The sequence below is a fragment of the Diabrotica undecimpunctata genome, chromosome 8 (genome assembly GCF_040954645.1).
Source record: "Diabrotica undecimpunctata isolate CICGRU chromosome 8, icDiaUnde3, whole genome shotgun sequence".
Classification (NCBI taxonomy): domain Eukaryota; kingdom Metazoa; phylum Arthropoda; class Insecta; order Coleoptera; family Chrysomelidae; genus Diabrotica; species Diabrotica undecimpunctata.
Window position 1 is genome coordinate 39,656,855 of NC_092810.1, and position 25,518 is coordinate 39,682,372.

At 34.3% G+C, this 25,518-nt stretch overlaps 1 protein-coding gene and 1 non-coding gene across 2 annotated transcripts in view; both read left to right on the forward strand.

Annotated features, from left to right (window-relative positions):
* The window catches only part of LOC140447469 (organic cation transporter protein), a 105,538-nt gene extending 80,630 nt beyond the window's left edge, over positions 1 to 24,908 (forward strand). Inside the window, exons 2-9 of the mRNA XM_072540136.1 lie at positions 9,431 to 9,614; positions 13,406 to 13,664; positions 13,951 to 14,143; positions 15,049 to 15,154; positions 15,855 to 16,182; positions 21,359 to 21,534; positions 23,656 to 23,825; positions 23,962 to 24,908. Of these exons, the coding sequence (XP_072396237.1) occupies positions 9,431 to 9,614; positions 13,406 to 13,664; positions 13,951 to 14,143; positions 15,049 to 15,154; positions 15,855 to 16,182; positions 21,359 to 21,534; positions 23,656 to 23,825; positions 23,962 to 24,130 (1,585 nt within the window). The 3' untranslated portion in view covers positions 24,131 to 24,908. The remainder of the gene's footprint in view (positions 1 to 9,430; positions 9,615 to 13,405; positions 13,665 to 13,950; positions 14,144 to 15,048; positions 15,155 to 15,854; positions 16,183 to 21,358; positions 21,535 to 23,655; positions 23,826 to 23,961) is intronic.
* On the forward strand, positions 24,748 to 24,939 carry LOC140449257 (U2 spliceosomal RNA). The gene has a single exon (XR_011951766.1). It is a non-coding gene; the product is annotated as a U2 spliceosomal RNA (small nuclear RNA).
* The last annotated feature ends 579 nt before the right edge of the window (positions 24,940 to 25,518 follow it).

The window sequence follows — 25,518 nt, forward strand, 5'->3', positions numbered from 1 at the left end:
AATATAACAAAAACCAAACAAGGCGACATTGTTTACGAAGCAAAAATATTGTTGTGCAAGTTTCTTTTTTAGTTTCCGACAACTGTTTGCTAAATTTTTACGTTGAGATACTCTGATATTAGCAAGAGGGATCAAGAAACACAAAAAAATCAACAATGCAGTGCCATTTATACTCCATTTGTGGTTTTTCGTTATTTTATAATATTTCATTAGATAATGGTTCTTAGTAACAACGTATATTACAACTCCCAGTTTATCGTAAGGTTCATTTATGGAATAAATAAACTGATTACTATAAGCTAATGGTAGATTAGAAGAAAACATTGACCTAACCTCAAAAAAGAAAACGTGACGTCTCACGTATACCTATCTAATATTTGTGTTGACTATTGCGACTGACATTGATCTTTTTATTGATAACCAAATTATCTAATAAACCAAACAGATTAGATCTTGTGGTTTGCGGTTTGCGCTAAACTATTGCACGCCGAATTATAGTACTTTACATCCACAAAAACGACGTTCGTTCGAAGTTCATTCAATTTAGAAGACAAGTACGTTTACTTGAATTAAATAGATTTCGGTTTTTCGTGTAGAAATAGGTCATAAATATTCATTATGTGGGTTACTTAATCTGGCCGTGAAGCAGTTTTTTATTGTTTGGTCTAAACTAGTAAACGGTTTGTTTTTGTGTCTCGTCCCAAAAAAGTTCGAGTAATAAAACAAATATTGAAACAATTGGGTAAAAAACAGGAAAAGTAGCCGAATCACACGATATATGTACCTGATCAGACAGAAAAATTAGTTTTTTTTTTAATTCGCTACTTTCCTCGCTTAACCTTGCATTTTTTTCATGTACTTTGTTCTTTTTTATCCATCTACTGGCACTAGCCCTTCCTATATGTTCATATTACTTCATTTCTTTTTCTGTTCTATATACAAGTGTATCAGCTATATGGAATAAATTCAATTACAGATAAATGGTGCAAGAAAATAGTTAAAACCAATACTGAGACTATGTATTATGTATAAATAAGGAGGGCATATACTCAATACAAAAGAGGACGTATTAGATAGGTTTGTGGCATGGACGCTACCAGGATTATTTTCAGGGGGTGCATCTACACACACCATTAAACGATATACAATATAGATTCTGTCCGGACAGATGCTGCAACGCCAATGGTTTGTAACATTATAAATAGAGTTACTTACTATGCAGCTTTGCATTTTAGAAAAATTTTGAGAAGACAAGAAGTTTTGCAATTAAATTTCCTGCAAGATACGATTGATTGCAAATTGAATACACAATTATTATTATTATTGAAAAATTAATAAAAACCATTAAAAAATGGTCAACCATAAATGTTTTTTCAATAATCTTTTTCATTTAAAAGACATATAAAACCTTTTATATTTTTCGAGAAAATATTTTTAATATAAAAAACACCACACAAAATTTTAACACAATCAATTCAAGTATCTATTTTTGAGCTAATTTAATAATTTATAAAGTTATGCAGAGCCAATAAAAAAAAATTTAAATACTGAAAAAGTTTTTTTTAATACAGTGCTAGTTAAAAGTCCGTTCTCCCCCTCGTATCTTTTGAACGGTTGTTGTTTTAATAGTGAAATTTGGAGCGAGGCAATAAAGTGACGTAGGCTTCTTAACTAGTCATAACAGGTGACGTAATAGTGACAGATGACGTTACAGCGACACTGTGACAGATAATTTTAAAAGGGACCCTATGACAAGTGATACCTCGTTTGAATGGTATTGAAAATACCTATTCAGTCATAATAATTTTGTTTGAGTTTAAGCTCATTTTGATGAATAAATTAAATAAATACTTAAATTGTAGCTTCTCATTTAATTAATAAATATTTAACAGCCAGTTCTTATATTAAGTGTTTAAAATGTGCTCCATCTACTTCCTGACAGTAATGCATCCTATTTCTAAACTTTTACCGTATTCGTTCAAATGTGTCGGGGGAAATTGTACTACATTTTTCAACAATACGTTGTTTCAAAATGTCAATATTGTCGGGTTCTGTAGCGTAAACTTTAGATTTCAAGTATTCCCACAGAAAAAAATCTTATGGTGTGAGGTCCGGTGACAGAGCTGGCCATTCTATCGTACCTCGTCGTCCACTCCATCTACCACGATATTCCTCATCTAGGTAACATCTTACAGCACCATCTTGTTGAAACGTTATTTCCAAGTTGCCGAATTCATCTGGATTATCCTCCAGAATTTCAACTATTAACGGTTCAATTGCATTTTGTAACATCTCCAGATACTCTTCACCGGTTAAGTTAGTATTGGGAAAAACAGGCCCGACTATGTGGTTTCCCAAAATACCTGCCAAACCATTTTTTTTTTTGGAAATTGAGTGTGTGTTTCACGAAAGACGTGAGGATTTGTGTCACTCCAATACCTCACATTGTGTGTTGACATTTCCATTGAGAGAATAAAAAGTAATTTCTTCACTAAAACAAATTGTTTTTATGTAATCAAGCTGTTGGTTAATTTTATTGGACATATTTTCACAGAATTCAAGTCTTCGGTCGGGGTCATCATCTGAAAGTTGGTGCACAATTTTTAATTTGTATGGATGAAATTTGTTTTCAGCCTACACTCGGTGTACTGTCTTTTGACTGATTCCATAGATATATGCAACTTGGGCTGTAGAAGAAGTAGGGTTCACTACAATTTTTGAAATTATGTCAATTTTTTTGTCATCACTAATTGTTGGTCGACCAGATCGTTTGACATTTTGAACACTACCTGTTTATTTAAACTTCCGAAGAAGCTCCCTCAAATAAGCTCTCGATGTAGGGCGATCGGGGTACCTCTCATTAAAAAGATGTTCCGCTGCATGGAAATTATTTCCATATTCACCAATTATTAACAAAGCTGCTACTTTTTCGGCTACAGTACGTACCATTCTGCCTTTGTAAAAATTTAAACGTCTCGTTAAACAATAATATAACTAAATATTAACTAATAACAACTAACTAAAAACAACTTGACTAAACTAAGCAGAAACAGAAACGAAATATTGAGCTATAAACGCTTTTGATAAACGTCAAGTTTTTTGAGAAATAAACAAAGGCGGACGTTAGAATTTTTATTAATTAAATGCCAAACTAGAATTTTATAAAATCCAAACAAAATTAGTACGATTGAATAGGTATATTAAAATAATTGTAGTTTTGCCTTTAATTAATAAATATTCTAACGTTCGCCTCTGGTTAATTGTCAAATAAGTTGACGTTGACGTAAAAACAATTTAAGAATTGAAAAACGTCAACTTTTTGACAAGTAACCAGAGGCGGAGGTTTTAATATTTATTAATTAAATGAGAAACTACAATTTTGGTATGTATTTAATTTATTCATCAAAATGAGCTTAAACTCAAATAAAATTAGTAAAAATAGATATTTTTAATAACTTTCAAACAAGGTATCAGTTGTCATAATGTCCTATGTATTTAAAATTATCTGTCACAGTGGTGCTGTAACGTCATCTGTCACTATTACGTCACTTCTTATGACTAGTTAAGAAGCCTACGTCTGTTTAACTCCCTCCAAATTTCACTACTTTCAAAAGATACGAGGAGGGAACGGACTTTTGACTAGCACTGTATAAAAAGACATTCAAGCTTTTAAATAGAAATCGAATAATTGAAATCCGTTGAATCGAAGAGCATAAGGAATTTTTTAAACAACTGTACAAATTTTAACTCCAATACAATATATTAATAAAATACTAATGCCCAGTTGCACCAACAGACTGTAAATCAACTGATTTGCTAACCGTCAATTCGACAATTTAAATCAACGATCAATGGTTATTTTTCAAACGAGTTGCACCATTCTAAAAAACTATTGGTTTACAAACCGACAATTTATACGTGGCAACATTACATGAGTACAGATTATTTTGATTATTTCATTCAAATCGGAGTGTAATCTGTCAAAAAGATTGTCAACAAAGAAAGTTTTGTAAGGTTATGCCAATCCAATTGAACATTAAACCAAAGAATAGAATATAGACGTTTATCTATCATAATCTTATATTATATACATATCTTATATTTGGTAACATATTATATATTTCAAATCGTCAGAAGATGAACTCGACAACGACGATGATGATAAATCCATTTTTTAAAATTATAATCTATAATACTTTAAACAAAACCTTTGCTAAAAACACTTTAATAATATAAACAGTCTAAAAGTGAGGTTAAAAACAGTCGATTTTTTAAATAACCGTAGAAAATCGGTTGGTTACTTTTGACAGATCAAAAACAGTCTGTTCCAATCGAGTAATGGTTGGTGCAACATATTCTAAAATAAACGGCCAATCCAAATCTAAAAATCAATCGTTTATTTGTTGGTGCAACTGGACATTAGATTAGAATATATTTGCACTAGTGTATATGTTCTTTTGTGATTACACTGTACTCAAATTATTATTTTATCTTCTCGGATTTTTTTATATGGGATATATTATATTATATATTATATATATTTTTAAATCCTTAGATACACTTAGTGCTAAACAAAATAAAAAGGTGGAAATTTTTTTATTGTTTTAGAAAAAAAAAGCAAATAATGCTCAATGTCAAAAAATAAACTAAATAAACAAAAACTAGTTAAAGTAAATTAAGATAAACCGACCTAATAATGGCCCAGTTAAGGAATATTTGACTTTTTTAATATATAATAGTCTCCCGTTTTATACCGCTTCGCGGCTTTGGGAGTATAGCAGGGTAGTCTGCTATATCTAGGGCCTACGGTATACAAGGAAGGTAACATGGCAAGTGCTACGCTTCAACCGCCTATTATTACCCCTGGTTTTACCCAAGGTACTCATTTTATTCAGGCTGAGTCGACCTGGGGCCTATAGACATTTTTTAAAAATGTCTAGTTGTTCTTGCCGGAGGTAGGATTCGAACTCTGGACTACCGGCGTGCGAGGCCTTTTTAATATTAAAGAAGAAAAAGTTGAATTGAAAAAAACCACCAACATTCGTAATTACGGCCCGTTGGGCCGAAATTGGTTTAGCTACTAAAATTGTGCCCCAATACCGGCCTAATCTATTTTTGTAAATCCTACTTTACTTTGGCCCAAAAACTAAAGTGTTTTATAAAAAATACAATTATTAACCATTTCCAATGAACAAACTACTGCATGTAAAAAATATTTTCTGTAATAATTTGTAAGCAAATATTGTAACCAATGAATTTCTCAATGCTTACCTGAAACATTAAGAATTGACGACCGCTCTCGAACTGTTTGCGTCGCTCGTATTTAAATAAAATTGACTAAAACAAAAGCTAGAACATATCACCACACCATTTGTACATAAAAAATAGATTAATAAATTTCTCGACAGGATACAAAAGCGTCGTAGTATTAAGTTTAACCAACAAACGTATTTATAAAAGAATTTCAAATTTTTAATAGGCCGGATTTATATCACGAATTTGTATAGGCCGTTAATAGGTAGGTTTACCTTATAAAGTAAGTTATTGTAAATAAAGTTTACAAATGGTTTCATGCTTTGTTTACTAATTTTGCAATAATAATTATTATTTTTTCAATTTAAAATTAATTATATCTTGTAGGAAATTTAATTGCAAAACTTTTTTATCTTCACAAAATTTTTCTAAAATGCATAGTTCCCGAGATATAGCAACGAAAAGGAGAAAAACTATTGATTTTTTCTGATTTTTTTCACAAATTGTTTATTAAAAAGTTTAGCCCACCTTTTGAAGTGTCCGCATAGTGAAACTATCATTTCTAATAATACTTCGAAGCGATTAAAGACAAAAAATAAGATCATATACGTTCTACCCAACCCAAAGCAGATACCGCCTGGTCTACCGTGCTACTATACATGCTAGAAATAAACGGAAGACTTGTTCCACAAATTAGGATAGCGATCTTACTACCATTTAGAGCGTACTAAATAATGTAATTAATTCCAATTCGAAGGACCACCCACTAACGTGGGAAATAAAAACACAAGCATTAAACAATACGTAATTTAATGATTAACTTTGTTACTACAACGAAGTTAAGATCTAGCCAAAGTTTTACCGCAAAGTTTTTATATCTATACCTTCGATCACTGTCCAATTTACACGAGTCCACCAAATACCACACGAGAGCAGGGTTATAATTTAAATATGTTGCTAATAAAATTGTCACATGAACCAAGGATGTTTTCTTTAGTATTATTTTACTTGATTAATAATAAGAGTTTGTGAAACATACTATAAGCTATATAACAATAACTAGGTATACTCAATACGCGAGAGTCTAAACCTCTTATACCAGAAACGCGTCGACCTCTTTGATCGAATACTAAAACTGACACTGACTAATGTACGAGAGTTGAAAACTCCAACCAAGATGAGACCAGCTAAACTGGGATACAATGTAACACTGACTACGTGACTACTTTCAAATTATCACTACCTCACAGATCACGGATCAATTTCTTCGAAATTTCTATTAGGTAGCTAAAACATCTTTTTGAATGATTGCTAACCGGTAATTTTCTAAGTACAGTTCCCGTCATATAAAACTGGTATACTTTTTTCCCAATGTAAACCTGTGTTCAGACTTGACACAATGGTTCGTGAATAAATTCGTTGTTGCCATCACAGATAACGGAATTGCAATAAATCTAAATAAAAAAAGAACGTTCAAAAATGTTTAAAGTTTTTATATAGGTATTATTATTATTATCATTAACAACAAAAAACCGTATCTAATAAATAACCAGAGAGGGGGTTGAGTTAATGCCCAAAATGTTTAAAGGATCTTTAAACGTAGGATATTGGCACAGGGAACATTGGAATGCATCTACTGTAATTTTATAATGTGTCTGTCGCACAGTCCTCCTTTTCGCTGATTACAATATTTTCGTTGAAATGGCAACGTTGCCCTAGAAATTAACCCCTTACACAACTTGAAAAACACAATTTTCGGTTATAAGAGTTGTACCAGTTTTTAATGGTTAAAAACAGCTTTTGAATGCTTAGCTACCAGCGATTTATTTTGGAATTTGCTCGGAGAAAGTTACCTCGGTAGATCTTATGAAATTAGAAATTGTTTGCTACCAGTGGCCTAGCAACACTGGTGCAGACGGTTTCCCTTGATAACTGTTTTCACTATTAAGACACGATGCTTATCGTAAGCGAGAATGTCCTCCAAAAAGGTGGTCAGATGACATCAAGCGCATCCAGCACAACTTGATTCAGGGAGCTCAAGATCGGATACAATGGAATTATTTACAGGAAGCCTATGTTCAGCAATGGACTTAAAACGCCGAATGATGATAATGATGATGAATGTCAATATTTTCCAGAGACTTTCAAGTGAAGCTCAGGATATCAGAAGCTCTGATACGACTCTTAAAGCATATTTTGTAGAAGATTGAGCAGCGTATTTTGAAGGATAAATACTTATTATTTACATACTGTCACTGCAAAATCTTAAAATTTTGTCAGATAACTGTTCAACCTCAGTTTTTAATATTATTAAAAGATAGAGAGAACAAGAAAGTCTCGAAAGAAAGCAAAGTTCTGGAAGACCAAAAATATCTACCGCTCATGAAGATCGTACGCTTTTGGAGATATTAGAAGAGAATTCTTTTAAAGATGCGAGAACTGCAAGAATTATGTCACAGTTTCCGGGAAGAAAGACCGGTACCGAACTGTCGCAAAAAAAACGAGCTCTTACACCACAACAGAAGCAATCGAGACTTATATTTGCTTTAAACCATCAGCTACAAAATCAAGATTTTTGGGACAGGGTTATATTTACAGATAAGAAAATTTTTCAATCTTCTAAAAAGAGCAAAATTAGGGTGTATAGACCAGATAATAATAGATTTAATCCTCTATATGTTGATATATATCGAGCAGCTGGTCACTTTAGAGCCAATCTATGGGGATGGATTTCATCTAGAGTAATGGGAAGGGTATATCGTATTGATGGCAGGTTTGTTGGGCACTTATCTGAATATTATACAAAACATCATGTTTCTCAGTGTAGAACAGTTGTATCCAGAAAATAATTTTATCCTCCAACAAGATAATTGTTCTGTTCACACTGCAAATATAATAAACCAGTGGCTTCAGAATAACAACATCGAAACATCACCATGGCCCAGCTATAGTCCAGATTTAAACCCAATCGAGAATGTGTGGGGGGTTATTATAAAACGGTTGTATCGGTGTAATTTAATACCTCAAAATGCTGAAGAGCTGTGGCAAGGTATACAACAGGTTTGGGAAGAGCTCTCTGAAGAAGACAATTCCATAGTTCCTTTCACGAGGATGGACCGAAGACTACAAGCTGTTATCAATGCTGATGGAGATATTACAAAATATTAATTTTATTTTTACGTAGGTACCTAAATTTAGTATAGTTGTAGTCTTCCAGACCCTCACTTTCTTTCGAGAATTTCTTGTTCCCTCCATTTTTATATTAATAGAAAAACTGTGGGTCTGCTTATGTTAAAATGTTTTGCTGCCTCTGATAGTACCCAGTTATCTTTTAATTTGATAACAATTCTTGGTTTAATATATTGTTGAGTTAAGTCGTTTGTTTGTTCTTAATAATAATAAAAATAATAACAACAACCCTATTTTATGTAAAAACTATCATTTATATACTACATATTTATAAAATGCAGGAATTCAAAATAATATCAAAATTTAGACCTTAATAATTATTACAATTTATGAATTAGCATATTATATGTAATAAGTTGTTTGTTGTTTGTTTATTTTATTATTTGTCTCTCATAATAAATATAATAAAATGTCAGACCGATCAAATACACTGCTCAAAATGATCAAATCTTACTAAGAGACGTATCATTTTTTTTTAGGAACCAGCTGTAAATGTTATGTTTTCTTCTTCTATTTTTTTCCATGAACTTTAAGTCCTTCTTCATAAGTCTTTTCATGGACTACTTAACATACTAATGACAGATATTCTAAGATATCGAACTTTTCATTTAATAAAATATTACAGTTACAGTATTGTTTCCAACCATTTTAACCTCGAATGTCTCGGAATGTTATTAAGATATTTTATTGTTTTTTGCATTTTGTGTGAATTATTACAAATATATTTTTACACTAAAGTACCATTTTTAACATGAATTAGCCATAAAAACAAACAGCAGTAATTGTTAAATATATCACTCATTTATAACTAATAACTATAATAATAATAATTATTATAAACACACAAAGCACCGTTACCATGCAATTCAGTTTAATATTATCGCGAAATAATTTATTCATTCTACCGTGGCCGTTCAGGAACCACTTTCATCATTCGACACTCTTTGTTTATTAAATTCTAATAACTAATCGATCGTTTTTGTTATAGATTAGCCTTGGCCATACCAGAAGGACACGGCGGCTATGACAGATGCCGAATGTATGACGTGAACTTCACGGAACTGCTCAGAAGCGGAGTGAAAGAAGCGGATCCTGGGTGGAATACGGTAGCCTGCAAATATGGGTGGGAGTACGACTTCAGCGTGGTACCGTACGCTTCAATTTCGTCAGAGGTCTGTAATTTATTCGTTTATACAAGGCGATGCGATTAGACTTAGAAAAAATATTAATCAAATAGTCAATTTCATTCAGTCTGTTTGCATATTGTTTACATTTTGTTCTGCATTCTTTTATTTTCTTATGGATCGAGTAGACATTGAATTATTGCCTTACGTGTATAGTTTTCTATCTATTAAGTGTTATAATGCTTTTTACACTTCCGAGAAATCTCATTCCGTTAGTGTCGTACGGCCATAGCGTCCTCCTGGTTTTCAGGGGTTTCTGGACGATCTACGACCGCCGCTCTCGAAGAGGATCTCAAGTTTCGAGAGTCCATCTTCGTTTTAAGGAGTTAAATTGAGATACCGGCCTCTACGGGCAAGAAGTTCCGCCGAGCCTTTGTGGTTGGTGAGGGGACACCGGCAATCAGAATTCTCTAACAGTTCGAGCTTTCTTACAGACAAAATATTCTTACAATGACTTAATATGTGTTAGAATTCTGATGCGTGGTGTATACCTCAAGTTCCACAGAGATGTCGGCATTCTCACTTCGTGTAGCCGCGTTCCCTCTCCTCGAGAGAGGTACAAGAATGCCGGCAATGTCGACTCTTCCTGCTGCCAGTCGCTTCGTATAGCTACCTTTTTGTTAACAGTAATTCTTATAGTTACTATTTACATAAGATTTTGGAGACGAAGTGTTATTGCAGCTCAACCTGATCGGAAAAGCAATTACAAGTCCCCGTCGGGGCTTTCATTCGCTCTTTACCGTGACAGGCCCAAATAACGCTGTGGTCAGTTCGACACGATTTGAAATAGTTCTAAGACCAATGTCTTTTCTATCTCAGAAAGTCGTGTTCTACTGTCAGGAAGCGTTTGTAGTCGACACGCCGGTTCTTGTACACTTGATGATTTAGCTTCTAAATTGGATAACCATTTTTGGATAACTATTCTTCAATTTTGACGTCTTCGACGATAGCAGGATATTGGTTAATTAATAAAACTCAAAGGTAGCTTGGTAGCACACCGAACCAACAAGGTCTTACGGGGCTAGTAGTGTATGACGACTGGATCCCGATCGGAAGATGTGTTGCTCTTTTATACACATCGTGTTTGAGAATTTTCAGCACACTTCCGCCGAGAGGCCAATGACGGCGCAGTTAATAACGAGCGCTGTGGTTGGCTGGCCAAAGTTACAATCTTTGTCGTGATTGGTTACCTTGGCGATATTAGCTTAGAAGGATTTTTAGTGACAAACCTCCTCTTTCTAATAAGAGGACTGTAAATTTCGCTACAATCAAATATGTTGTAGGAACATATCATCTTGGAACCAGAAACGAAAGGACAGAAAATCTGATCCAATTCTGCCAAGAGACGAATGTGGTTCTCACATATTCTTTTTTTTAATTACATCAAAGAATGCTGTATACATGTAAAGTTCAAAGCTCCCAGGGAGAATTACAAGAAACCAAATTGCAAAAAAGATAAAAAGTGGATATACACCTCAAACAAGTCTATGTAAAGATGAAAGTGGGCAAATAATCAGTGACCGAAACAGAAAGTCACAGTAACCTGGAAGCATTATTTTTAGACCCTACTTGGTACACAAGTATACAGTAGAAGAGAATGGAATAGAAGCTCCAACCATAGAGGAAGTTCTCGAAGCTATTAAGGCCCAGATAAACAATAAAGCCCCGGGAGTTGACGAAATACCAGCAGAATTGTATAAGCTAGGTGGCGACCACCTAGCAAGTCACGTCCACCCGCTCATCAAAGACATATGGCAAGAAGAAAGACGACTGGAAAAAAAGTATAGTATGCCCGATCTATAAAAAAGGAAACAAACTCTAGTGCAAAAACTACAGTGGAATTTCTCTACTATGTACAGCATATAAAGTGCTCACGTATATTATAAACCAGCGGCTCCAACCACTAGCAGAAAATATTATTGGAGAATATCAGACGGGCTTCCGACGGGGAAGATCGACACTGGTTCAAATATTTACAGTCAAACAGATCTTGAGTAAATCATGGGAACATGATATTGATGTTCACAACGTGTTTGTAGACTTCAAACAGGCATACGACTCAGTCAAAAGGAACAAACTCTACAATATATTGGCTGAATGACAATACCATACAAGCTAATTAGACTCATTAAAGCCAAAATGGATGCAACTTATGCCGATGATATTAACATTATGAGTAGAACATTAGCAGGAGCACAGGAACATATATAGAGTTAAAAACGCAAACAAAAAGGCTAGGTCTGGAAATTAACACAGAAAAAACAAAAATAATTATACAAACAAGAAGAAATATACTCCCACAAAACATTATACATGAAGATGACATTGAAACGGTTGGAAAGTTTACATACCTGGTAGTAGAAATATATGCCGACGGATCAGAAGATGGAGAAATATGGAAGAGAATAACGCAGGCAAACAGAGCTTATTTTGCCCTCTCCCATATATTTCGGTCTAAAAATGTCCGCCGAAATACAAAGATGAGAATCTATAAAACCTTAATTCGACCAATAGCCTATGCCAGTGAAGCATGGGTCCTGAAAGAAACATCCATAACCAAACTCGACACATTCGAAAGGAAAGTACTGATGAGAATACTAGGACCTGTGAGAGAAAACGGAATCTTCAGAAGTCGATATAACAACGAGCTTTATCAACTTTATAAGGAAGCACCACTGTCAGACTTCATTAGAATACAAAGATTGCGATGGGCCGGACATGTGATAAGAATGGGAGAGGATAGGCTACCAAAAAGAGCACTGAATGCTAGAATGCAGGGAAAGAGTCCGGTTGGAAAGCCAAGAAAGCGCTGGGAAGACACAGTAAACAGCGACGCACAAGCTCTTTTAGGAGTCCGTGTATGGAGAAGATCAGCCACAGACAAGCAAGGGTGGAGACAAAAAATAAAGCAGGCCAAGGCTCTATTTGGGCTGTAGTGCCGTAGAAGAAGAAGAAGAAGAAGAAGAAATTGTTTTTATCAACATAAACAAAAAAGCTTAGAAATCATATCCAGGGGCAAATGTCTTCTCTGACTCGTCAGACGAGTCAAAATATATGGGCTAAAGAAAATGAGACCCAAAATAGATATAAAATTATTAAAAAAAAAACATCCAGGAAAAAAAGCAAAGCTTAAGAAGAATTTTTCGAAAATAATTGAAAACTCTACTAGCGACGTAGAAGAACAGTGGAACGAAATGAAGACATCTATATTGCCATACTTTCTCATGAAAATATTAAATCACAAAAAGGAAAGAAGCAAGAAGGGATGATTGATGAAGTATTGCAGATGATGAAAAAACGAAAGTAATTCAAAGGTAGAAACGTCAACGAATATAATAAGTTGCATAAGAATTTACTAAGGAAAATAGAAAAAGCAAAAGAATCAAAGCTGACGGAGAAATATACGGAAATTGAAACACTACAACGCAAACATGACGATTTCCAGATATTTATACAAGTGAAGACAAATTAAGAAGATGGAAAGAATACAATCGCAGCTAATTCCTACAGCTCAGAATTAAAAGAAGAAAATTCCGATGGGCAATTGTTCTGTCGTTAACATTTAAGGGTTTGTTTCAGTCGAATAGTAGATGGTGACGTTTAAGTGTTGTATAATTGTATAAAGTTCTTTTGTTGAATCTATAACGCTCAAGTGGACATGTCTATCATATTATTCTTTGTTTTTTAATTCTTTTACCTGTTATCCATGTTCGCTTTACGTACTTTACATATAATTCTTTGCTCTTCAGGTATATTACATAAGACATCTACTGTTTTAGTTAAACTGGGTCTGCGAGAACTCCGCCCTTCCTAATACAGCTCAGGCGATATTTTTCTGCGGCGCCATCCTGGGTGGCCTCGTCTTCGGATGGATGGCCGATAGATTCGGAAGAATACCTGCTCTAATGGGTTGCAATTTGGTTGGACTGTTGGGAGGAGTCGCTACCGCTTTCTGTCACTCGTTCTGGGCATTCTGCGTCTGTAGATTTCTGGTGGGAATGGCGTTCGACAACTGTTTTACTATGATGTATATCTTGGGTAAGTTATCTATGTAAATAAAGGTGTATCTATCTACTGAATTAAGAACAGCTAAATCGAAGTTTGGTAATCGTAGGGTAACAAAAAATAGAACGAATGATATAACAAACAGATTATAGATACCTTGGAGATCATAGCATCTATTACAAGAGTAGATATGCAGAATAAATAAGAAAGAGGAACGGAGGAAGACCTCCTCTATTACACTTCGAACTAAGAAAACCCTCGTTACAATAATTTCATAGTTGCCTACGATATATACATTTATTCATTTATTGTATTTCAGTTTTGGAATATGTCGGACCAAAATGGAGGACCTTCGTAGCCAATATGTCCATAGCGATATTCTTCACTTTTGCTGCCTCTATATTGCCATGGATAGCCTATTACTTAGCCGACTGGAGATTGCTTTGCTACGCCACATCTGCGCCTTTGGTAATCGCTGTATTTACCCCGTGGTTGGTACCTGAATCTGCTAGGTAAGTTGCCATTGTTATAAATTCCAAGACTTGTAGCGATTTTAGATATTTCCAGGTCAATTCGCCAATAGGGACGATTAGAGGCTGTGCGATGCGCATTGGAGTACGCACTAGTCCACAGACTAAAGCATTAACACTTAAACATTATTTTCATCACTGTTTAAATAAAAGACGAAACAGTCAATAAATTCTTCAACCCTGAAAAGAAAGAGATATTTAGCTGTGTGTTACTTACCATATTCATCAACTACTATATTCTGGTTTTCCAGAATCTTAACACCTTCCAGTAATAAGTACCTTTCGAAAGCTTGAAACTGAAGTGGAAGATCAAGTACATAGAGCAAACAGAGACGCAGACTGCCTGAATGAAACAATATGGAGAAATAAAAATATTGGGAAAGAAATGAAAGGCAGAATTTACAGAACAGTCATCAGACCAATAATGAATACGCAGAAACACGACCTGAAGAGAGGACAAAAAGGATGTTAGAAACAGCAGAGATGAAAACACTTAGAAAAATTGATTGTAAGACACTATGAGACAGAGCTAGAAGTACAGATATAAGACGTAGATGCAAGGTGGAGAAGGTCAAGAACTGGGTAAGAAATAGAAAAGTAGAATGGAACGATCATATAAGCCGAATGGCAACAAATAGAGTAGTAAAGATGGCAAGAGACGGTTCTCTCATAGGAAGACGATCAGCAGGAAGACCACGAAAACGATGGAACGACAACTTACTGGAGCCACATTGAAAAACAGACAGAGTTATGTCTACATAAAAAGAAGAAGAAAAGTCAGATAATAGGCTTTCCAATCCTAAGATTTTCCAATTTTACAAATACTTCCGTATTTTTTTATCTCAATTATTTTTTTGTTTGAATTGCTAAGAATTTTTTATTTTTAGATGGTTGGTATCGCAAGGGCAGACGAAAAAGGCCATAGACATACTAAAAAGATTCGAAAAAGTGAATAAAACCCATATTAGTGATAAAATGTATGAACAATTTCGTGTAAGTATGAAATCATTCTATCGTAAAACTAGTCAGTTTGTTAATTTAGAGTATTTAGACCAAAGTTTAAGTGCAGTGATACTGTCAATGGAAATTCATTCATTTGTACAATCTGCACTAGGTGTTAATTGCTATTTGCTACGCATTCTTGTTTTACTATTTTTCTTTATTTATTTTCTTATTTATTTATTTTTTATTTATTTATTTATCATATTTATCTCTTTTATTAACGTACTACAAATGGTCTTCGCCAGATAACCGAGGTAATGAAGAAATAAACCTACCAATTTTTTGCAGTTGGCTGAATCTCAATTAAACCTGTTGCATTCGATTCGTAAGAGCGTTAGGAAATTTTGTGAGCTTAAGTGATGATGTCCAAAGAAAATTGCATTATTGAACAAGAAAAATAAATTTTCCAAAGTGCATTTCGAAAATAATTGACATAAATGAGTTTAATATTACTACTCGGGGGATTTTTGGGGTCGCTGAACACGAATATCAAGACGACGATGGCCTCCGAAGCACCTGGTGTCTAGGATGGGCCTTGTCTTCTGGAGTTTTATTAAAATTTGACACATCAGTGCAAACTCGTTACTCGGAGGGTTTTTGAGGTGGCTGAAAATCTATTTCATTGAAATAATTTTGTATATTATTATTTTGTATATATAAATAATAATAGTCAATTATTATACTTTTATAGATTTCCTGCGAAAAAGCCCAACAAGCTGAAAATATGGAAAGGAAATACACCGTTATAGACCTTTTCAAAACACCACGACTACGAAAAATCACCTTGATTCTGGTTGTCCTGTGGATGGCTATATCTTTGGTCTTCGATGGACACGTAAGAAATGTTGAAACGCTCGGTCTAAACACCTTCTTAACCTTCACCATAGCATCCGCCACTGAATTTCCTGCTGACACCTTTCTGACGTTTGTTCTTGACATTTGGGGAAGGAGATGGCTCGCTGCCGGATCTATGATCGTCAGTGGTATCTTTACACTGTTTGCTATTGCTGTACCTCTAGGTAAGCTACAAGAATTTTTTTTTGACTATATTTTTTCATTATTATTATTATTATATAGATTATTATATATATATATATATATATATATATATATATATATATATATATATATATATATATATATATATATATATATAGGTTTAGATAGACCAATATACTAATCAGAGCAAAAATTGTTCTAGTTCTGAAACTAGAAAAATAAAATTAATCACAAAACCAAGAGTAACCGGTATAAATATTACAAATCTAAAAGAAAACTCAATTCACTACCAAAGGACAATTGATGAAAGATTACATGACCAAATCGACAGCTCTCAATTAATGGAAATCATCCTTGATAGTGCCAAAGAAATCGGAGGCCTGCAACAACAAAATGAACATAGTAAACTGTCTGATAAAACTAAAATAATGCTAAAGCAAAGAAGGGAAATGAAAGTAACTAGCAACATACAGAGAATATAATACACAGAACTTTGTAAGACAATAAAGAAAAGTATTAAGGAAGACATAAGAAAATACAATGAAAGATTGATAGAACATGCAATCAAAAACAGGAAAAATTATAAGAACACAAGATAAGTATTATTCATTCTTCTTCTTCTTCATGTGCCTTGTCCGTTCCGAACGTTGGCAATCAACATGGCTATTCTGACTTTGTTTACGGCAGATCTGAATAGTTCAGCAGATGACAATCCGAACCATTGCCGCAAGTTTTGGAGCCACGAGTGTCTTCTCCTCCCTGGACCCCTTCTGCTGTCTATTTTCCCTTGAACGATCAGCTGTAGTACTCTATATTTATTATGTCTCATAACGTGACCCAAGTATTCCAACTTTCTTTTCTTTATACTTATTACTACCTCTCTCTCTTTACCTATCCGGCGTAGTACCTCTTCGTTGGTCACGTGCTCAGTCCAGGATATACGTAATATACGTCGGTAAGCCCACATTTCGAAGGCCTCTACTTTTTTCATCAATGTTGCGGTCATTGTCCACGCCTCCATTCCATATAACAAAACCGGGAATACATAACATTTCAGAAGTCAAATTTTGAGAGGTAGGGTGAGGCTTTTAGAGGTGAAAATTTGCTTCATGCTAGTGAACGATGCTCTTGCCTTTTCTACTCTTATACGTATTTCCTTCGCTTGATCCCAATTTGAGTTAACTGTTGTTCCCAAGTAGATGTACGAATCCACGTGTTCAATTCTTTCATTGTCTAATATCAGTTGCTGTGGTGGTTGTTGGGTTTTGCTTACTAACATCCATTTGGTTTTTGTGATATTTAGTATGAGTCCGTATTGTGCACTTGTTTTTTGTATCTTACTCATTAGGCAACTCAGTTCCTCCATGCTACTTGCTAGAATCACAGTGTCATCAGCATACCTTATGTTATTAACTATTTCTCCATTTATCTTTATGCCTTCTGTGCTTTCCTCCAGCGCTGTCTTAAATACTTCTTCTGAGTATATATTAAAGACAATAGGAGACAAGATACAGCCCTGTCGTACCCCTTTCTTGATCTCAATTTTATTGGTCAATGTAGATCCTACTTTCACTTTAGCTGTTTGGCCCCAATAGAGACTCGCTATTGTTCGAATGTCTCTGTAGTCGACTCCGATCTTATGGAGAACTTCAATTATCTTTTCGTGCTTTACGTTATTGAATGCTTTTGCGTAGTCTATAAAGCATATGAACACGTCTTTGTTCATATCTCTGCAGCGCTGGATGAGTACCTGTAGACTAAAAAGTGCTTCTCTTGTCCCAAGAGAATTCCGAAACCCAAACTGCGAATCTCCAATGTTATCCTCGCATTTTTTGCTTATTCTGTTGTAAATAACCTTGGTGTATGCCGTCGAAATGTGGTTAATTAGACTTATCATCCGATGTTGATCACAAGACTTTGCTTTTGGTTTTTTCGGTATGGCAACAAAAGTTAACTCTAGCCAGTCTTCAGGAAACTCCCCGCTGTTATAAATATTGTTAAAGAGTATGACGAGTGAGTCTAGAAATTGACTGTTTGTTTCGCACAGCATTTTCAATACTTCCCCGTATACGTTATCGTTGCCTGGTCTTTTGTTATTTTTAAGACCCTTTATAGCATTCTCCACTTCTGATTTTAGAATAGAAGGGCCAGTATCATCATTGCTCAGTGTATACCCACTAGGACGGTCATCATTAAACAGTTGTTCCACATAAGTTTCCCAGATTCTAACTATTTTGTCGGGGTCTAGTTGTAGATTTCCATTATCATCGCATAGCCCTTTCGATAAAATATATATATATATATATATATATATATATATATATATATATATATATATATATATATATATATATATATATATATATATATATATATATATATATATATATATATATATATATATATATATATATAATTCATTGGAAAAAAGCAAATCGTTGCTCTAACAAACACCAGAATTACAGACAGAAATGAAATAATACAACTCGTGACTAAATTCTACAGCGAACTATACAAAGCACCTGACACACTTGAAGTGTCAAGTGCTTTGTATATTGCTTGTGAAGAATTAAGTAATCAGTAACCAAGAAGATGTACCAGAAGTCCTTCCGGAAGAAGTAGAATCGACAATTACAAAAATGAAAAGCAGTAAAGCAGCTGAAATACATGGTATAACAGTGGAACTGCTCAAATACGCTGGCAATAAAACCTGGAAAATCTTAGCAGACATATTTAGGAACTGCCTAAAATCGAGATGCATACCAGACCACTGGAATACAGCAAACATAATTCTCATTCATAAGAAGGTTAGTAAAGAGAATATCAAAAACTACAGACCTATAAGTCTACTACCAATCATATACAAGATATTCACAAAGATCAGCAACAACAGATTAGCAAACGCATTAGATGCTGCACAGCCGAGAGAGCAAGCTAGCTTCAGAAGTGGATTCAGTACCATGTATCATATTCATACACTTCGAGAACTAATGAGTGGAGCTAAAGAATATGAAATGCCGCTAGCAATAACCTTCATAGATTTCGAGAGGACTTTCGATTCTATATATTCCAAGTCAGTAGTAGAGGATTTGACCAACCATGGTATTGACAAACCGTACATAGAAACTTTAGCAAATATATACAGACAAGCAAAAGCTTGAGTAAACATTTATTAAGACACTCCAGAATTTCCCACTACCAAAGGCGTCCGACAAGGAGACGCAATATCATCAAAGCTCTTCACTGCAACTCTAGAAAATATATTCAGCAAAATAAACTGACAGAACTAAGGAATATCCATTGATGGACAATATCTTAACCATCTAAGATCTTCAGACGACATCGTTCTGATTGCTAATAATCCTGTAGAACTGCAAGAACTTATAAGCGAGCTAAATGCAGCTAGCAATGAAGTTGGCCTAAAAATGAACCTGACAAAAACAAAAAAGCATGCACGATGAGTTAGTGGGTATCCAAGATGTAATAATAAACAACGCTGCACTTGAGACAGTAGACGAGTATGTATACCAGGGACAATTAATACATAAATCTGGCTCCCTACTTCCAGAAATCAATAGAATTAAACTGTCTTGAGCATCTTTTGGTAGAACTGCAATTATATTCAAATCGAAGATGCCAATCCAATTAAATCTTTAAAATAGCAGTGGGCGTACCAGTTAGCGAGAAGAACTTACAATAGGTGGTCCACTACAATTACACTGTGGTATCCAAGAGGCGTCAAGAGACCAAGAAGACGTCCAAATTTAAGATGGGGCTCTGACATAAGGAAACAAGCCGGTACAACATGGCGCAGAAGAGCGAATTTTAGGCAATCATGGGTAGAAATGAAAAATGGCTATATAAGGGAGGCTGCACAATAATCGGTAGAATATGCCGAGAATGATGATATGTATATATATAATAAAGGTAGAAAGTATCGGCATAGCTCGCAACAAAGGAAAAAAATACAATAAAATATGTGTATAAGATGGAAGGTAGCTTAGCTTCCTCCGTGGATGTGTTAGTTTTTGCTCTGGAAACCTCAGAGTCTTCTAACATTATTACCACAAATTGGTCGCATTGCTCCTGTAGTGATCCTTTCCCAAGTTAATTTGTTCCTTTTCTAACTCGGCTGCACCGTACTTAAGATGGCCAATAGTCAGAAAGACGTATATACGGTTGCCTTCCACCTAATACACATATTTTATTATATTTTTTCCTTTGTTGCGAGCTATGCCGATACTTTCTACCTTTATTTTACTATTTACTCAACAGGCTTCTGTTTTGAACCGTGTCGATTAACACTCCGCCGAGCTTTCGACATCCTTTCTGATGTCCTCTTCAGGCTTCCGAAGTCTCAGTCTCCCTAGCCCCAGACAACACTACACTGATGACTAATCAATGCACTACTGCTATTTTACTGGAAACAGCGAACAGTTCATTTATACTTTCGATGGTGTCGTGGTTTGGAAGAAGGTTGGCCTGGGAGTTGGCATGGGGATTGGCGCGGGTGTTGATGCGAACATTTCTGATGGCGGAATTTTGATTGGAGGGTGGAGCGGATGATATTTTCTTTATAAGAGGTCTCCATGTCGAAGGTAACCGGATGTTGTCATCTCTTTTATTGAGAGAATTTAGGCTTTTTTTAATTTCTATGGCTTTTCGGATATTTCTTGATTTATAGAAGCGGATGGGAGCTATGGTTCTGGGGTTATAAAAATTAATAATTTTCTCACATACTGACTGGGATACATAGAGGAAAACAGGATGGGTAAATGAAAACTTGTTTTATAATATAAAATTGAAGCGTTGATATGTTGGTAAAACCAGTTCTACTTATACGTAGCAAAAAACATCTGACTAATGTTATTGCTGCTTAGGTGACTTATTTCTGTTGCTTCAAAAAAGATTTATTACTACCTGAACAACGTTAGTCTTTTCTGGAATAAAAATGACAGAAAATTTGCCTTTAGGTACGCTAACAAATTCCCTAAAATTGGAGTAACCTTTAGTTAAGCGATACAATGGCTAAAGCTAATTCATAGGGGCATCTCAAGCCATTCAAATAGGGTTTGAAATAAAATAATTAGGTAATTTAGTTGTAGTTGTTGAAATAACTGTAGGATTATCTCTGCTTAGATTACACAATGGCCAACTTTTTGGAATTCCTTCGTTTAATCACATTTTTTGTTGTAGGTATTCCATCTGCGACATTAGCCATCATGGGAAGATTCGCTATCAACATATCATACAACATTGGACTCCAATACGCAGCTGAGATCCTACCAACTGTAGTCAGAGCACAAGGGGTCGCCCTCATTCATATCATGGGATATGTCGCCAGTATTATAGCTCCTTTTGTTGTATATTTGGTAAGTATTGTCATAGTACAAATTATTTATTTGGTTAACTTTCTCATAACGGAATAATTAGATCATTAAAGTACATATAACAATCCAACAATGAGAATGTATAGACGAGATAACATACAGATATCGAAGGAACTGTTCAAAAAACAATGTACCAGGTAGCTAGAGACATTTGTGGATCTACAGATACTAACAGCATGATGGAATAACCAAATAAAAATGGAAGTACAATTAAAGAAGAAGCTCTGGAAAACATCTGTTACAAAGAAATAATGGTAATTATGAAGAGTATAAAAAGCAAAGAATAGTAGTTAAGGAGACATAAAAGTGAGAAGAGTTTGCACATGAAATCGAGAGCAACAGCTGGTAAACTACTATATAGAACACTTTTACAAATTAAAGAAAAAGTATAGAAGATTCTACAAGCTTTATTGAAGATGAAACAGGCAAACTACTAGTCACAGAAGAGCATACATTGGAAAGGTGGTGCGAATATTTCTAAGGAGTGCTAAATGCGGGAGATAAATGTATTGAAGAGCGAAAACAAACCAATCTTGAGTCTACTATTAATGTTAAAAACGGATCAAGAGATGAAATAACAGATAATAAGAAGTCAATGAGTCGGTAAGTAGATTAAAGAAGGGGAAAACAGCAGGCTCAGATAATATTAAACCGGAAATGATAAAATACATAGCAGAAGCCGGAGTAACACTACTGCATAAAATTTTAAAAATTATAAAATTAAAAGATTATTAAATGTTGAAAAAACAGTAGATGATAATTAATGCGGCTTCAGACCAGGGGAGTACAACAGATTTAATATTCACAGTACAACAGCTAGCAGAAAAAGCACTACATTACAATGATAAACTATACTTTGATTTTTATAGATCTTGAAAAAGCCTTTGACTTAGTATCACAGGAGGAAATATGGAAAGCTATTGAAGAGAGAGGGATTGATAACAAGCCTATTGTGAATCTTTTTTGAGTTATAATGGATTTTATTTGAAAATTACACTTTTCCACCATTTATACAGGAAATATTATTACAGATCGATAGTAAGAAACTTCTAAAATGCGAGTATTATTCACAATAGTGAATCACGTACAGGGTGTCAATTTGAAAAAAAGAAATTGGGCGAAAATTTAGAATGCAGGTACCCTTTATAATGAAAAAGGCAAGTTTACACTGTAAACGATAAAGCTGTATGTGGTTAATAAGTTCCTAGGGAATTTAAACTTTTATGCAAATTATAATCGAGGATATTGAACTTTATATACATGGTAGAAAAGTGTAATCTTCATATAAAATCCAATATAACAATAGGTATAGGGAAGTATTAACAAAAATGTTCAGAATAACGTGAATATTTCTAAAATTAAAAAATATATAGGGTGTCCCATTAAAAAACGAAGTTATAAGCAATTTCCGGTATAACCAGGAGTAGCAAATATATGCAAATATTTTCATTAAACAGTTCACTCTTTAAAACCTCTTCATTCCAATTTTCCTGTTTCAGTTACCTTTAGTTCTCGATATATTTCAAATTGGCCGTTTGTCTCCCGTACCCTGTATATAGCTCTACAAGAAATGTGATCATAATGAACAACCAAAAATCGAAAGAATTTGTTACGAAAATGGTTATTAGATAAGAAGGGACACTAAGTCCCCTCTTGTTTGTTACATTAATCGATAAAATAGCTAAAGAAGCATCAATAAATGTCTAACACATAAGAGTTGGATTGAGAAAATTACGACAAATATTCTTATCTGAATTAATCTATACTGACGATTTAGTTATTTTGACAAATAACAAAAAAGACCTACAAAAATGTTTGCAAATTTAAAATGAATGTTTTAATAAATACAAAATGAAAATCAACTTAGACAAAACTGAGATTATTGTAGTTTGCAAGAATGCTGAACAAAGTGATATTAGAATAGATCAAAGAGAGATTAAGATCATAGGCACCGACATTATTCGTTTATTAAAATGACTGCAACAAATCGAGAAAAGAAAATCTTCGGCATTATTTTTAGACATTACATGGAATTATAAGCTATGTCAACAAATGTGCTCTCAATAATTTTCAGTGTATAAATAAATCGTTTTTATTTTTCAGGCAAATGTATCCACATCCTTACCCCTTTTGATTCTCGGAGTGTTGGGTATCTTAGGAGGACTGTTAGCACTGTTTTTACCAGAAACTCTAGATCAAGAACTACCACAGACATTACAAGACGGAGAAAACTTTGGATTAGGTCAGAAGATGTGGGACTTCCCGTGTATAAAGTACGTACGATTCATACTATAGTTATATCTTAATCTATATACAAAGTCTTACCCTTTTTAGGGAGAAGACGTGTATTAGATGTGTACTTTACAAAGTTTTTGTTTTCTTATGTTTTTTTTTGATAATTTTCCATAGGCCGAGAGAAGCAGAAGAACCTATCGAAGAGTTCTATAGAGCAACTTCAGTAAGACTGTCTAGAAGATCGACCAGAGCTTCGTTCAGAGGTGAAGCAAGATCCAGCATGTTGAACAGGGCGTCTATTAGATCTCGAAAATTATCGGAAGTTCCGGATAATAAGGTCTAATCTAGAGAAATATTTTTATTACATATAATAGACTGTGATTTCACTATTATTTTTCTTCCTAAAACGACACAGGACCGAGAATGTATCAATAACAATGTAAATATAAAAAGGCTTGTAAGATTCTGAATGTATTTGGTGATATGTTGGTTGCATAACCTACCGTTTAAAAACCAAAATGTATCACAATTATTATTCTTTTATTGGCAAATCTGCACTGAACAAATTTGTGACTATTGATTGACAGAATATATCTATTCTAATTGCATTGGCACAGTTCTGAAGCTGATGTTTTAATATGTATGGTTGCTTTTGGATTCGTTCTGTATTCCTGATTACAGTTTCCTTTAAAAAACTTCAATGCGCCAGAGAAACAATGGTTTATTTGACGTTTGTATCAAAGTGTGTTTGTTGTAGGTCAAACATGACTTTGTAGTAGTATCAAAACAAAACTATAATTTAAACTTGTCTGTTTTGTTGTAAATTGATTTCAAATCCCCTTGTTTTTAATGTTCTTCGGTATGAGTTTAAAGTTATTTGCCATAGATGGCGCTACTGTGTGCGTGTCGATGCAAGCTTGCAAATTGTTGGTCTATAGCCTGGACTGGGAAATTTTGGTTATCGCTTCTCGGCCTCTGGCTAAGATCAAAGTGTAGTATCTGTTCTTATCAGCTTAATATCTGATACGCCCCGCATGCGGGGCCAGTATATTAAACTGATTTTTGGAATTAGATGGAAGGTTAAGGGGCTTGCTCCACTTCTATCACGGGTTGGCCCGGTATTGCAGTACCACCGGGATCGGCCCACAAAAAGTAATCAAAACATAAATAATTATTAAAAACCAGAGTTTCACAATTTGTTCGAATTGTTTAATAAATTTCTTATAATTGAAAAGTGGGTGGAAGTTAGAAAAATACCACTGTTATTATGAGTTCAGGTCCAGTGGAATTCTTTATGACATTTATTAAGGTCATGAGTTTTTTAGTTGAACAAGAACAATCTACGGCGGTCTTTGAAACTTCACAGTAGCACATCAGTAAATTGTTGAAAAATTTTAGCATTAAACTGTGACCATAGTCAGAAGCAATTTACGTTTATTTACTGAATTATAAACGGTTATATGCAGCGTTGAAATTTAAAAATATGTGTGGAGTATCGAAGTCGGTAAATATGCGTTGTTAGATGAGGCAAGTCCTAAAGAATTTAGCCCATAAAATATTGCTTATAAAAATTAAGACTATAATATCTTGTCCTTGTCGTTTTGAGGAGTAAAAAACAAAAAAAGTAGTTTTAGCATACACGAACCACTGCAAATCATCGGCACCTTAAAAAATGTGCTTGTATCATTTTTGATAGTTGGTGTAAAGTGGTTGTTACCCCTTTAGTATTAT